Consider the following 13087-nt stretch of genomic DNA (forward strand, 5'->3'; position numbering starts at 1 on the left):
TGTTGCGGCTTGGGTGTCCGTGTGCGGAGGTATGAGAGTGGGCGTCTGCGTGACTACTTCGGTTGCGGATTTTGTTTCGTCGGTGTCGGTTGTGTCTGATTCCTGGTGGTAGTGTGGACGCGGGCATGTAATTTGTGTGGAAGGTTCTGCTGTGGGTCTCATGTTGGACGTTGTGTGTAGGCTTCGGCTGTGGACCTTGCGTTGGGTGTAGTTTGTGTGGAGGCTTCGGCTGTGGTGTATGTTGCCTCCGTTTGGCTCACAGACGAGTGTGTTTTCGGTGGTGAGTTCGTCTTTTGTTCTGTTGTTTGCGTGTGGGATGTTGCTGAGTGGGCTAGTGTGGCTCTAGTGCGTGGCGCTGTAACGGAGACAGGGATGGTGGAAGGGCCTTGTGTGGGCTGGTAAGTGACGTTATGTTGTCCTTTAATTAGATGTTTAATGCGCTGAGCGACTGCTGCAACGCCTCGGTGGTTTAGGTGGAGGCCATCCCAGGCCAAGTGTTCGTGTGGTGAATTGTGTATTTCTGTGTGGTGGATGGCGTCTACATTCTTGTGAAAATGTGGCAAGTTAAGTATCAGTGTGTTTAGTTTGTTTCTTTCCTCAGTGTGCCTCATCAGTGCGGTTGTTTGGTGAATCAGTGGGCGGTGTTTGTTTTGTAGTCGAGGAGCCACAGTTGTCACAGTTATGTGTGTGTTCGGGCGAGCTGTTTGGATTGAAAGTATTACGTCGTTTAGTGATTCGATTGTTTCTGCTGCATTTTGACTGTGGAGGTTGTTCGTTCCAACATTGATAATGAAGTATGTGGTATCTGTTGGGGCGTCACATACCAGTGTTAAGATTTCTGTTGTCTGTGCGCCGCTCAAATGTCTAATGTATGGTGCTTGTGGGCCTGACGGGAAGTGTTCGTGTAGATATTTGAATTGGCTGTCGCCTAGAATAGCTACATGCGCCAAGGACAAGGGGCACTTACCCTGTTCCGTCATCGTCAGCAGGCATGGAGTCCAAGATCAAGAAGGGAGCCGACGGATGGATACACGTTATAGATTTCAAAACAGGAGAAAGACAAAGATAGGTCCCCTATCGAAACGTCGGCCAGCCTGATCTGAGGCACTTTCTCCTGTTTTGAAATCTATAATGTTTTTAACATGAATTCTTTATTGATACAATGGGATTTTAAGAGAGGCGCTCCTTTATTACACCAAAGGTCAAGCTTATTTGAGGTATTTTCCAGCTGGAGAACTCCCAAAAGTGCTAACAATGTTCGTCGATTTCGCAAGTGCAGGTACATACTATAAAATTTGCGTAAACTCTTTACCACTAGCCTAACGCGTTACAGCATTGCGTTGAAATTTCAACAGGAACAGGGCTGAATTCCTAGATAACCTTAAACTGTGGAGTTTGTTTAGCTTCCGAGAACCACCCGTGCTTGCATTCTGCCTCACTCATTTCGAGTACGAAGCGGCAAAAACAAACAAACAAAAAAGGACGTTAACAAGATGGAAGCGCGCGGTCTCAGCAAGTGGATCGAAACACAAGTAAAATACCGCTGAAAATCAGGAAACTAAGATATAAAACCCAAAATATCTGAGATTATATTTTTCCAGCGACGAAAACAAGCTGTCGCTGCTTTTTTTTTAGGTATTTCAATATTAGTTACTCTGCAACATGTACTTTCGTCCGACAAGCAATACCCGTAGCAGAACCTTGGTTTGAGTTATTTGGTGGTGGGTGACATTCGAAAAAATCGCCAGCACGAACTACGGATGAGGATAAAACACAAACAGGAAGGGCGTCATGACGAAAGTGCTATTCTCTGTCTACGCTGCGCCGCACATTTCAAATATTACAACGCCCCAGCTGTGCCTGCTACATTCGAAAGCGCGATACCAGATGAGAAGCAACAGACGCTATACCGAGCACTGTAATTTGGAAAATAACTGAACGACTGCTGAGAGCACATAACCGTCGTTGCAAGTGTGCGTTCCTGTCTCAAGCTTGTTAATCTATACTACCTTCTCCACCCTCGCTGTGAGTCCGTTTTTCTGTCACTCTCGATATTATTTTTTTTTCGTTACTACGCAGCACGTAATGGCGCTGTCAGTTGAGAGTCGTCATAGGCCTGTGCAATTGTTCCTATTCGTCTGTTGCCTGTTTATTGCACTTAATTTTGCCTCGGTCTGCCCAGCAGTACCGACAGCTGTCTTCATTAGCTACCCCACGCTGTATCAATATCTTTCGTACGTGCCTTAAGCTCGACAGCGAATGTGGCCTTGACTGCAGTCGCTCGCTTGAGACCAAGCGTGCACGCGCACTCCACGGGCTTCAGTGCTGGCCTTGAGGCGGCGCCGCGGCTGCAATGCCGTCGCTCCGGGGCTCGCAGCCGAACCATAGTATGGGTGGTCCTTCGTAGACGGCACTCTGCAACGACACGGTCACGAGATCACTGGCCGAGCGATCGACGTACTGCTCAGGTCTGTCTAGACGATACTCCATCCCGCGGCACAAAGCTGTTCATTGTTACCTCTTTCAAGGAGAGCTATATTGAAGTACAGAAAAAAGTATATTGTATGGAAGGTCGCAAGTGCGCATCATGCGTAAAATTCAGTAAGTAGGTTATGCAGAGAAAAATCGCAACATTGTGATTTTTCGCTGTGTAACCTACTTACGATCAGTAGGCCGCTGATTTCGGAGGTCACACAAAGCTGCCACAGCTCTCGCGCTAAGATTAACAGTACAAGCGAATATTACACAACAAGTGACAGGTGCAGCCGTATGAACGGAGTCCCTGGAAAATTTTTACACTGGAAAGGGAGGAACATAATATTGTTTAAAGGAATACTGACACAACAGTTTGAAGGTGAGATAACTTGTGGGATAGATTTGTGTGGGCACACGTGCATCATCAACGAAATATCAACGGCTAATATAGCCTAGAACATATTTCATATCTATTTCAAAGTGCGTGTCGCGCCAGTGCACGCGAAACGCCCCACCTCACGACACCGATATCAACTTGTTTTCAATGTAAACAACCAACAGCCATCTGCATCACGAGTCTGTGTTGGCCGCTATTCTCCTTGCGAGCGCTCTGTCCAAGCAGATCTTTTAAACGGCGAGAGGAAGCGCCTCCTTTGTGGACACTTGCACGGGAGTTCAAAGGTTGAAGTCGTTGCCTCCGCAGTGCATTTTTGGGGGGTCAGGCATATTTACAACATCCCAGAGATAGCACCCTTCGTTGAAAAGATTTGTCACCGCGGTTCTCAGGTGAACACGGTTTCGTGTGCTCACATAGCCAGCTATGTATACATGTAACCCTGCTTGGTCCCGCCTCTCTCGGCGCTCTCTGAAACCAAAGCTGCGACTGGGCGCTATAAAACGCCTCTAAATAATTAACTGTCGCGCGCTCGAGCAAACCAGGTTTCCAGCCGAGATAAGTGGGCTGTTAGCTAATTATTGCAACAGGAAAAACAAGATGTGAAATATTTTGGGTCAGTACTCCTTTAAAAGGACAAAAGAGTACAACGATTGTTCTTGTATTAGCAAATTACAATTGCACAATACCAAAAGCGCCACTCTTACCGCCAGAAGACACTTGGGAAGCGAGAAATGGCGCAAGAGATAAATACAGGTGGCGACACCGCATTCAAGATCCCGCACCAGCGCTCCGTGACGTCACAGATTTTGACAGCGTCCGCTAGGGCCTACGTAATCGTTTATCGCTAAAAATGATTTAAATTGTGTTCTAAGGGATAGACAGTCTTAACAGAGAAAATTTCAGAAAATTTCGTTGAACGAATGTTGCGAAAATACGCGAAGAGGCATTGGAACTCGTGACGTCACACTGACGTTCACGTTCTTAAGTTTCAGCGCGAAATTCAAACATAGAACTTTGGCCTTCATTTCCTTTTCTAATAAATAACCTACGATACGAAATTAACGACAATAAGTTTCTGAAAAAATAATTTATCGGCCTAAGATGATCTAATGTTTCACTCTACGGTCACGTCTTTGGCGTTCCTGCGCTAATATTATGTATATTGTAAGGAACATAGCTTTAGCAGGGAGGTTTTTGACAGTATGAGTAGTTAACGAACAACAATGAATGATCATCTGACATGTTCAGAAGAGTCAAAGTTTGAGCACTAATGAACTCCTTTTCACTTTGGCGCAGTGAGAGCAGCTGGCTACAAAGGTTTACGAGAAAAGGGTTCGAAAGAAAATGCGGATCTCTGCTCCGTTAATACTACTGGTTTAATATATTGCTGTGTAGTTCCAAAAGGCTGCTACACCCTGAAACTTCTCATTCGAGAATATGTGGCCACACCTTAGTCACGAAGTGTACTAGAATAGCTGAATGTGCGCTTACCTTGCTAATGCGGTCCCACCAGCTGCCACGTGTGACGATGTGGGCCATGCTCCTGGTGCTTCGAGCAGAAGCGCTCAGAAGGAGCGGCTCGATGCGATGACCCCTACGCCGGAGATCTTCGACCACGTCCCCAGGAAACCCTTCCTCCAGGTAGAGTGGATCACTACGAAGAAAAACAAAGGGGGGAGGGGGTACAGCGCGACGGGGACGTGATCAGTTCACCGAGTTTACGGCTATAATGGATCCCCACAATGTGCAGAAATGTCTCTTTTACAGCGAAAGCTGTTATGAGATCATTTCAGCGGCCGTTTTTGGCGCCGTAGTTGTTCGCCGCCGCCGCCGCCGCCGGTGTCGGCAACCACTGTCGCTCGAAATAAGAAAAAAACGAAATAAGAAAAAAATTCCAGGATGGAACGAGGTTCGAACCTGGGCCCTCTGCGTGGGAGCCCAGTATTCAACCTCTGAACCATGCCGGTGCTTGAAACTGCTTTGCAAAAAGACCCTATACAGGCTACATGTCGGGAAGGAACCACATTAACATATGCAATATAGCGTGGTAGAAGAGTAAAAATAAGCACCAAGCGTCGCACAACGCGAATTCTGTAACCAGGCGTCACACCATGCGGATTGCGCAACGAGTAGGTTGTTGAATGCTTCCAACCCATTACAAAGGGCTCCGCCATAATTCTTCATCGTCATCAGGCACAGCATCAACAAAGTGCGCATAATGCCTTACATGCGTTTAGCAGGTACCACGGCTCTCCGTAGAATGACAAAAAAATGGCATAGTGCCTGCTTCCCTACTTCTCAAAATTACAGCGATTTATAGCGTAGTGGGTACGTCGCAAGTGCACTTGTATTGGTTGCCAAGGAAGCCCATAAGCGCATGATCCATTTCCTCGGGGTCTCTATAAAGTTCTTCGCCCCCGTCCCCCTCTCTCCCACGTCAAAGTATGTTATACAGCATGGCGGGAGAGGGAAATAGCGACCGGGCGTCACCCAATGCAAATTTCATAACTGGTGGGCCGTTTAAAGCTTCCAACCCATTACAAAGGGCTGAGCCATAATTCTCCATCGTCATCCGTCGTCGCTTCAACAAAGTGCACATAATGCCTTACAGACGTGTAGCTGGTGCCTCGCTTCTCCGCATAATGACGAATAATGGCTTAGTAGATGCTTCCCAACTTCACAAAAATTGTGATTTATGGCGTAGTGGGTACCATGCTAGTGTACTTGTATAGTAGCCTGAAGAGAGCATACAACGGGCTCTAGAAACGCCGCTCTTCTAGCTTTCGCCGTGACTGTGCTGTGGTTTCAGTGCAGGCCTGGCGTTTTTTTTGGTAACACGCTGCAAAACAATGCGGCAGACACCGTGATTTCCGGTGCGGAACGCAGGTCCTGTTTGGTGTAGTTTTCTTCCTGTTATTTTTGTAGTATAACCACCCGAAATCAATGCCTCGTTGCTTTCTGCGTTCAATCCTTTTCAAAACTAACTTCGCCGGGAATACACAAAGAATTCCTTCCAAATATGAAACCAGACGCATCGTGAACTATAGGCACCATAACTAAATGACATCATAACCATACAGCATCGACCATAGTATTGTAGTCAGCTTTCGTGAAAATAAATAGTGATTTGACATAGACCGTTCTGTAGACAAAGGCGGCGAGAAGCACCCGAGAATTTCACTCTTAGAGGAGCAGGAGGAGGAAAAACAGAAAGTCGCCAGTGAATGCTACAATTGCGCAAGACGTGCAGCTGCCCAATACGTCAACAATCACTGGGGCTATTCGGTGACAGATATAAGTACCATTTTCGTATGTGTACTTTTCAATTCGTTGATGTTAGCCTTATACAGTACTGATCTGTAATTAGTACCACCTACTAGAGTATTCAATGTTTAGTGAACTTCATTATTAGCAGTTGTATAGTAAACGAAACAATAAAGAAGAAAAAAGTCTAACATCATAATCATCTGTTACTTCACACATCTCGCGATAACTGTTTGCAAACTTAAGTAACCTGACCTAAAGTTCAATTGAGCTAATTGCTGACTAAAGCGTGAATGTGTCTTCATGGAAATAATACACTGGACTCGCTAAGGAAGGTCATTTACAGAATGATAAAGGCCTAAACACTGACTTCTGGGAAGCATCAGTGGTTTAGGTAACATCATCATCAGTGGTTTGAGTAACATATTTCGAAGAATAAGCCCTAAGCTATAGATGTAAATTTGTGATTCTGTTGTTACACGCAAGCTGTACATGCGTCGTCTGTAAAATTGGCGAGATTAAGTCGGAGGCCGCAAGTGAACTAAGCGCCGGGAAAGAGCGCATGGAGGTGGAGAGGAGGAGTGCGCAGTGAAGCGGGAAAGGAGGCGAAGCGCCGTGGGGGAGGGTAGGCAAAAATCGTGCTGTGTTGATCTCTGGCAGTTGCCACTGGCTGTGTACGCGATGGATGTGCCGAGGGACGGAGCAGCAGCGCAAGCGGCGGCCGACCACAAGGTGGTCGCGAAGTGCCGGGCACGAGCTGAACAACACCCGCAAAAAAGTGCCGTAGTGGAGGCCTCCGGTATACTGGGCGCCGTAGTGGGCGCCGTAGTGGAGGCCTCCGGTATAATTAAGACCACCTGAAGCACTTTAACACGCACAGAAAACGCGACACAAGAATTTTTTTTTGTATTTCTTCCTCCCCGGAAGGGAGCAGCCGCGTACCAGCAAGTACTTGCTCAAGGCGAGAATGCCTTCGCCACAGAGGACAAAACGACGGACAACAAGAAGGACATTGTGCCTATTGTCGAACGGGTAAGGTGGTGATTAAGAGAAAAGAATAGATGTGGCATGCAGCGTCAAAAGTATGACATGATACCGAGGCATGCGTGGTTGTTATTTACTTCAACAAAATAAAGGGCCGAGGGACATTATACAGATGCAAAAGCGTCGCAGCAAGATCTGCAGAAAATTCTGTATGTCGCGTTCTTCATACCAATAAAATGCTACAGAGTTAAGAAAATATTTTACATTGAGCTTGGTAGCCCCTTTGCCCTCGCCTGTGTATAACTGTATACCCAGCCATCCGTCTCGGGGTGCAAAAAACGAGAATGACCAACCAATTATTGATACATACTGAGCTCCTGATTGAGAGATGGCCTTTCATTGAATCCTTGGTTGAATCGAGATGCATCAGTTCATTTCTATCAGTTTGGTCACGTAGGCGCCAAACAGCGAATTTCACTGCGGCTGCATCACCTTAACAACATATGGAAGACTAAAACTCAAACCACGACTCTGCGCTGTAGTTTTAGTAAGTTCGGTTGATTGATTGAGCGAATAATCCAGTGGCAAGATTCGAATTTTTTAAACACTCGGGCCACAAAAGAGAACGCGTTGAGGTTGGCTTCGACTAAATTTGGTTTTCCTGGGATTATCCATATTCAGTAAGTGCTGAAACACCGTGAAGAAGGGTGTTTTTGGGTTCCATCCGCCACCTGAATGCACCCAATGCGCTTAATGGAGCACTATTTTGACGATTCCTTTCGTTCGGTTATGTTCTCAGCCGTTGCATTCAGTGGCCAATTCCATTGGCAAGGTTTTCTTAGCATAGAAAAAGTGGACAGTGTGCAGGGATGAGCCTTTTATTTATGTAGATGTCCGTATAACATACGGTCGTGTGACACACGGTATAAAAAACGGCGCTTCTGAACGGTACGAGATGAGACGAATGCTGGTATGTGTAACTGTGTTCCTTCGTTTCATTCGAAGGTGCCGTTTGTTCGGCTATGTGCCGACTGGAGCACGTTCGCACACTGCTAATATACTACCAACATTGAAACGGTGAGCGAACGCAACCAAAAGCACATGCTGAACAGCAAGTTTCAGCTCTGTTGGGCTATTTTAACGTCCGCGCTGTGAGCTACCACGGCGTATCAAAAAAAAAAAAATTAATAAATAAAAGAAACTACGGAGCATTCGTCTCAGTAGCAAATAAAACGGCACTTGCCGCTGAAGGCTCAATCGCAACTCAACCAGCGCTGCCTCCATGCTGTGTTTTGAAGCTAAGCATTCAGTATTACGCTGTGTGCAGGGCAAACGCAACAGCCGCTCCACTTCGTCGTTTAGGACAGAAACCCGCTCAGACACATACATGATGCTTCTCAGATCTCTTCGTATATAGAAAAACACGCAGCATACCCATGCGGCTAACGCCACTCGCGCCTGTACATTTTTTCAAGGTACATCAAAATGGGCGGAAGGGGGGAGGGTAAATGAAGTCCTTCTTCAAACTCACTCCACCCTTAAGGACCGGCCATCGCCTATGTACAGCCTGGGCGCGTCCAGCGCCGACTGTGGATCGAGGCCGCGTTCCAGCATGGCGAGGAAGATCTGCAGGTCCACCTGCGGCTGCGCGTATCCGCCCATGGTGCCCAGTGCGGCTAACCAGTCGCCGCTCGCGTCGTCCGTCACCAGCACTGGCATCAGTGTGTGGTACGGCTTCTTGCAGGGGCCCGCACAGTTCGGGTGACCCGCCACGGCGCTGAACCCGCGGCCGCGGCACTGTGGTACGACGATGTGAACTCCATTAGACATGTAAGTGGGTGTCTGCCCTGCCATGTGCACACGTATATATACCACTTCGCGATCAATCCGACAGTACACACACACACACACACACACACACAGAAAACGCCAAATGAATTCGGGAGTGAAGGTCGTCCTGGGCGCGAAGAGCCCAGAGGTTCAATATTGTGCGATCACCGTGGTTACGTATGGATGCTCACATGCCCGCGTAATCCGTACGCAAAATTCTGCACTGGGCCTGGGCGTAATGAGTTGATGTTTACGTGGCGTGCAAGACAGCCGTGGTACACGTATACGTATGTATGCTACTTCGCGATCAACCCGACGATACAAGCAGCAAACGGGAGTATGTGCTTAGGCTTATCATATAACACTGGTGTGAGACGCATGCACCAGCAAGCTGGCTACCATACGTCCTATCGTGTGTATACAGATTCGTTTCAGATAAGTGACACTGTATGAAGCCTTTCGGACTAAAATGCCCCGTCGCTTCCTGTCTGATTTTGATAAAGTTCGGTATATTAAGTTAAGACTTTCTTCGTCCGCGAAAATCTGTTTCAGGAGCGAGCGAAACAGAAAGAGAGAGAGAGAGAACGAGTAGAAATATATGCCGGTTAAACGCCAACTCCTGCGATTTTTCGGGGTCATTGGATCTCAATAAAATTCACTGGGTACGTTCCTTTGCATGTTTCCGTAATTTATACCAAATTACAGGTTGGAGAGATACGCAGACTCTTTACAAATGAATTTTATAGATTGCCCCGACTCTCCCAACTGGCTTCCCACAATTACTGGAAACATTGGGTGTGTGACGTCATTTACGGCAAAGCGGCGGAAGTGACGGAACGGAAGTTCCACTACATCGTCTGCTGTCCACAAGGCAGCGATCGCGTCTGTTTGGCCAACGCTTCCTTGTTTCGGCGTGCGAATTTCAGTTCCTTGTGGGCCTGCGTGCGATGGGTGGCAAGTGGTGTTGCGTTGTGGCTGCACACCATTCCCCGTATGATTACCTGTACAATCACGAAACACTCGCAGCTAACGATTACGTTTCGTCTCGATATTAGACTGTTTTAGCTAGCAGTGCCGGTTTGCCGCACGTACACTGCAGTAATACCGTACCGGCTGAAGAGTGCACATGCGTGAACATTGCCGTACGGAAACATTTACCGTAACGTAAACAAGGTCCACCGTGACCGGGACTATCCGTGTACCGTAAGCTGCGCGTCGTGCGAAAGGTTGTTCGTACTTGGCTTATATTTATTTTGATCGACCTCACCGGCGCGTTGTCAAACGCCGATATCGACAAACGTATGTATTCTTCCCATTGCATTGTTAAAAAGTTTCAGTTAGTCCGCAAACTTCGACGTTAGCACTTCACCCGATCGCGGCAGCCACAAAATTCAGCCTGCTTCAGCCACCTCGACAGGTGGCGCCATCTGGAATTCGAATACGCAACCAGGCTTGCACATGGCTAAACAGGTATGTTTTACTTCATCGCAGAGGAATAGCTTTTGTAATTGGCATCCAAATGCGTCTTAATCGCAGCTCTCATTGTGCGAAAGCTTCGAGGAGCGTATGCCGCGGCAAGGTCGTCGTGGTACGGCTGTCGCGGCGTGGTCACCTTTCTGCTGAGCGTCTGCTTTTCGCCGCTCTCGCAGCTTTCATACTCCCCGCTCGAGGAACCGGCATGCTTTGCGCAATTTCCGGTTAACAAGTTTTACGTCACGCGAAGACAGACTGCTTGGTTGGGTTTCGGTTTCGGTGTTGCGCTTTTTTGCTTATTTGAAATTATTGTGCAATTTGTCGCGTATTTCTACTATCGGGCCCGTGACAGGAGCGTCTCAGGAACATAGAAGCACCATTACTTTGACATGGTCAAAAAATCGCCGGAGTTGGCCTTAACTAGGAGTATTTCCGGTTGGCCATCGTGCGCGGGAGGAGAGAATGCGGGGATAGAAACCTAATGAGTTGAAAAAGGGAGAAAAGGCCGAGAACAAACGAAGCAAGCACGTGCACGAAATTTGCAATTGATTACATATAATCGATTACATGTATTCTGTTACGTTTTTGCTGTCCTTAGACTTCGTCGATGACATTTTTTTTTCTATGCAATGGTCACTGTAATTCAACTATATTTTTTTTTCTGTAATCAATTACACGCAACCGTTACATTATTAGAAAGGCAAGCTTGTAAGAGAAGATGCTGATTTCAGCTATAGTATTTGGTTCAAACACGCGTAGCATGCCCGAAGCCGTGGAACGTGGCAGCCTGATGGATGCGCACGTTTCGACAGGCAAACATGGGCGCTGTGTATGTGATTCCTCACCTTAAGGGGACACTAAAGGCAAATATTAAGTCGACGTTGATTGTTGAAATAGCGGTCCAGAAACCTCGTGGTGCTACTTTTATGCCAAGGAAGTGCTTATTTTGAAATAAAATCACGTTTTAGTGGTCCGCATCGCGTTAGCGCACTTCAAATCACCCGCCTGAAATCAGTCACACTTCACTGCCGCCGTGCCAAACGTTGCCCGCCATTAATGCGCGGCGGCGTGCACTGGCGGCGTGCACCATTCGGGCATCCGGCAACATCACATGCATGCGGCATTTTGTCGAACTCGTTCTGTCAGAGCGACTTTCACTAGCGCGCAAAACACACGCGGCAGTACGCGATACCGAAACTACCACTGAGACGCGACGGCGTGAGCGAAGCAGGGCGCGGGCGAAGCGCAGTTCGGCTATCGCGGGCATCAAGGCACCCTAAGTTCGGCGAAAACGGAACCTTTGAACCACGCGCGCCGTTCCCCTTGGAAACGCCAAAGAGGTTCTTTTTTCCGTGGATCGAACAGAAACGAAGAAACAGCATTTTATTACGTCTCTTGATGCACGGAAGGTTCTTTTTTTATTGCTACTAGTTTGATTACTAGTGATTAATTGTAGACAGACTCTCATACGTCATCGGGATCATTTTGAAAATGTGCCGCTCGTGGCGCTCATTGTGTGATACATCTAGCTTCATTTCTCAGTAAGTAGGGCACTGCCGTTTAGACGTTGTCATACATTGAGCTTTCACTCGGACATAAATTGTTATTTGCCTTTAGTGTCCCTTTAAGGGAAAGTCGCACGGCCTCTATTGTCGGCACTGCATTCGGCATGGTTTCGCTTTTCCGTTTTCGCTCGATAGCTCCCGACATTTGTCCTAGAATTTCATCGTCCGGGACCGGCCGTTGGGACATAAGTGAATGTTCGTTGCATCATAAAAAATGCCCCCACCTCCCCGAAGGGAATCGTGAGGAAATGCGAATGCATTTCTTGCGCCGAGAGTACACGGCGCAGTAATTTTAATGGCGTAAATTAATGACGAGACGAGGATTTGTACCGTAACCATTTATTTACACATTCATCAGCACCTGTTTGTGTTGTCATTGTACCTGACGGCCATAATCTCAGCCTTCTGGTCGCCGTTGGCGTTTCACAGCGGCGTCTCGAGTACACATTTCGAGAGGCGCCCAGCCAGCGTACGGGAGAGTGGGGCGCAGGGAGGAGAGAGCGAACGGCGAGAGAAGGAGCGGCGAATGCGGAGCCGGCGCGCGCCCGCGCAAACCGCGGTGAGGAGGCGGAGCGCGCGCAGTCACGTGGGGTGTGACGTCGCTGCGCCGTTGCTACTGACGCTCCTCTCCTTTCCTCGCGCCGTTGCTATGGGACGGCGGATTCAGGGTCGCTTATAAAGTGCATTCGCACTTAAAAGGGCGCCGCACAAACGCCCCATACGTGCATGCAACCAGGCGTCGCACTGGTCTAGTGGTTATGGTGCTCGACTGCTGATCCGAAGGTTGCGGGATCAAATCCCGGCCGCGGAGGCCGCATTTCGATGGAGACGAAATGCGAGAGGCCCGTGTACTTTGATTTAGGTCACGTTAAAGAACCTCGGGCGGTCGAAATTTCCGGAGCCCTCCACTACGGCTTATTTCATAACGATATCGCGGTTTTGGGACGTAAAACCTGTACAATTAATATTATTACATGCAATCTTGAACTGACGCTCCGTAAGCGCGTCTGCATGTATTATGAGCAACAGCAACGTAAGTGCAACTGCACTTTTGTCCCTTTTCTACGAGCGCTTCATGTATATAGTTGCCGTTTATTCA

At 47.8% G+C, this 13087-nt stretch overlaps 1 protein-coding gene across 1 annotated transcript in view; it reads right to left on the bottom strand.

The window, feature by feature from the left end:
• Nucleotides 1-1132: 1132 nt before the first annotated feature.
• The window catches only part of LOC119393396 (glutathione hydrolase-like YwrD proenzyme), a 54846-nt gene continuing 42891 nt past the window's right edge, over nucleotides 1133-13087 (bottom strand). Inside the window, exons 7-9 of the mRNA XM_037660391.2 lie at nucleotides 8652-8917; nucleotides 4364-4526; nucleotides 1133-2415 (exon numbers count right to left, since the gene is read on the bottom strand). Coding sequence (XP_037516319.1) covers nucleotides 2320-2415; nucleotides 4364-4526; nucleotides 8652-8917 — 525 coding nt within the window. The 3' untranslated portion in view covers nucleotides 1133-2319. The remainder of the gene's footprint in view (nucleotides 2416-4363; nucleotides 4527-8651; nucleotides 8918-13087) is intronic.

The sequence above is a fragment of the Rhipicephalus sanguineus genome, chromosome 1 (assembly GCF_013339695.2).
Source record: "Rhipicephalus sanguineus isolate Rsan-2018 chromosome 1, BIME_Rsan_1.4, whole genome shotgun sequence".
Lineage (NCBI taxonomy): Eukaryota > Metazoa > Arthropoda > Arachnida > Ixodida > Ixodidae > Rhipicephalus > Rhipicephalus sanguineus.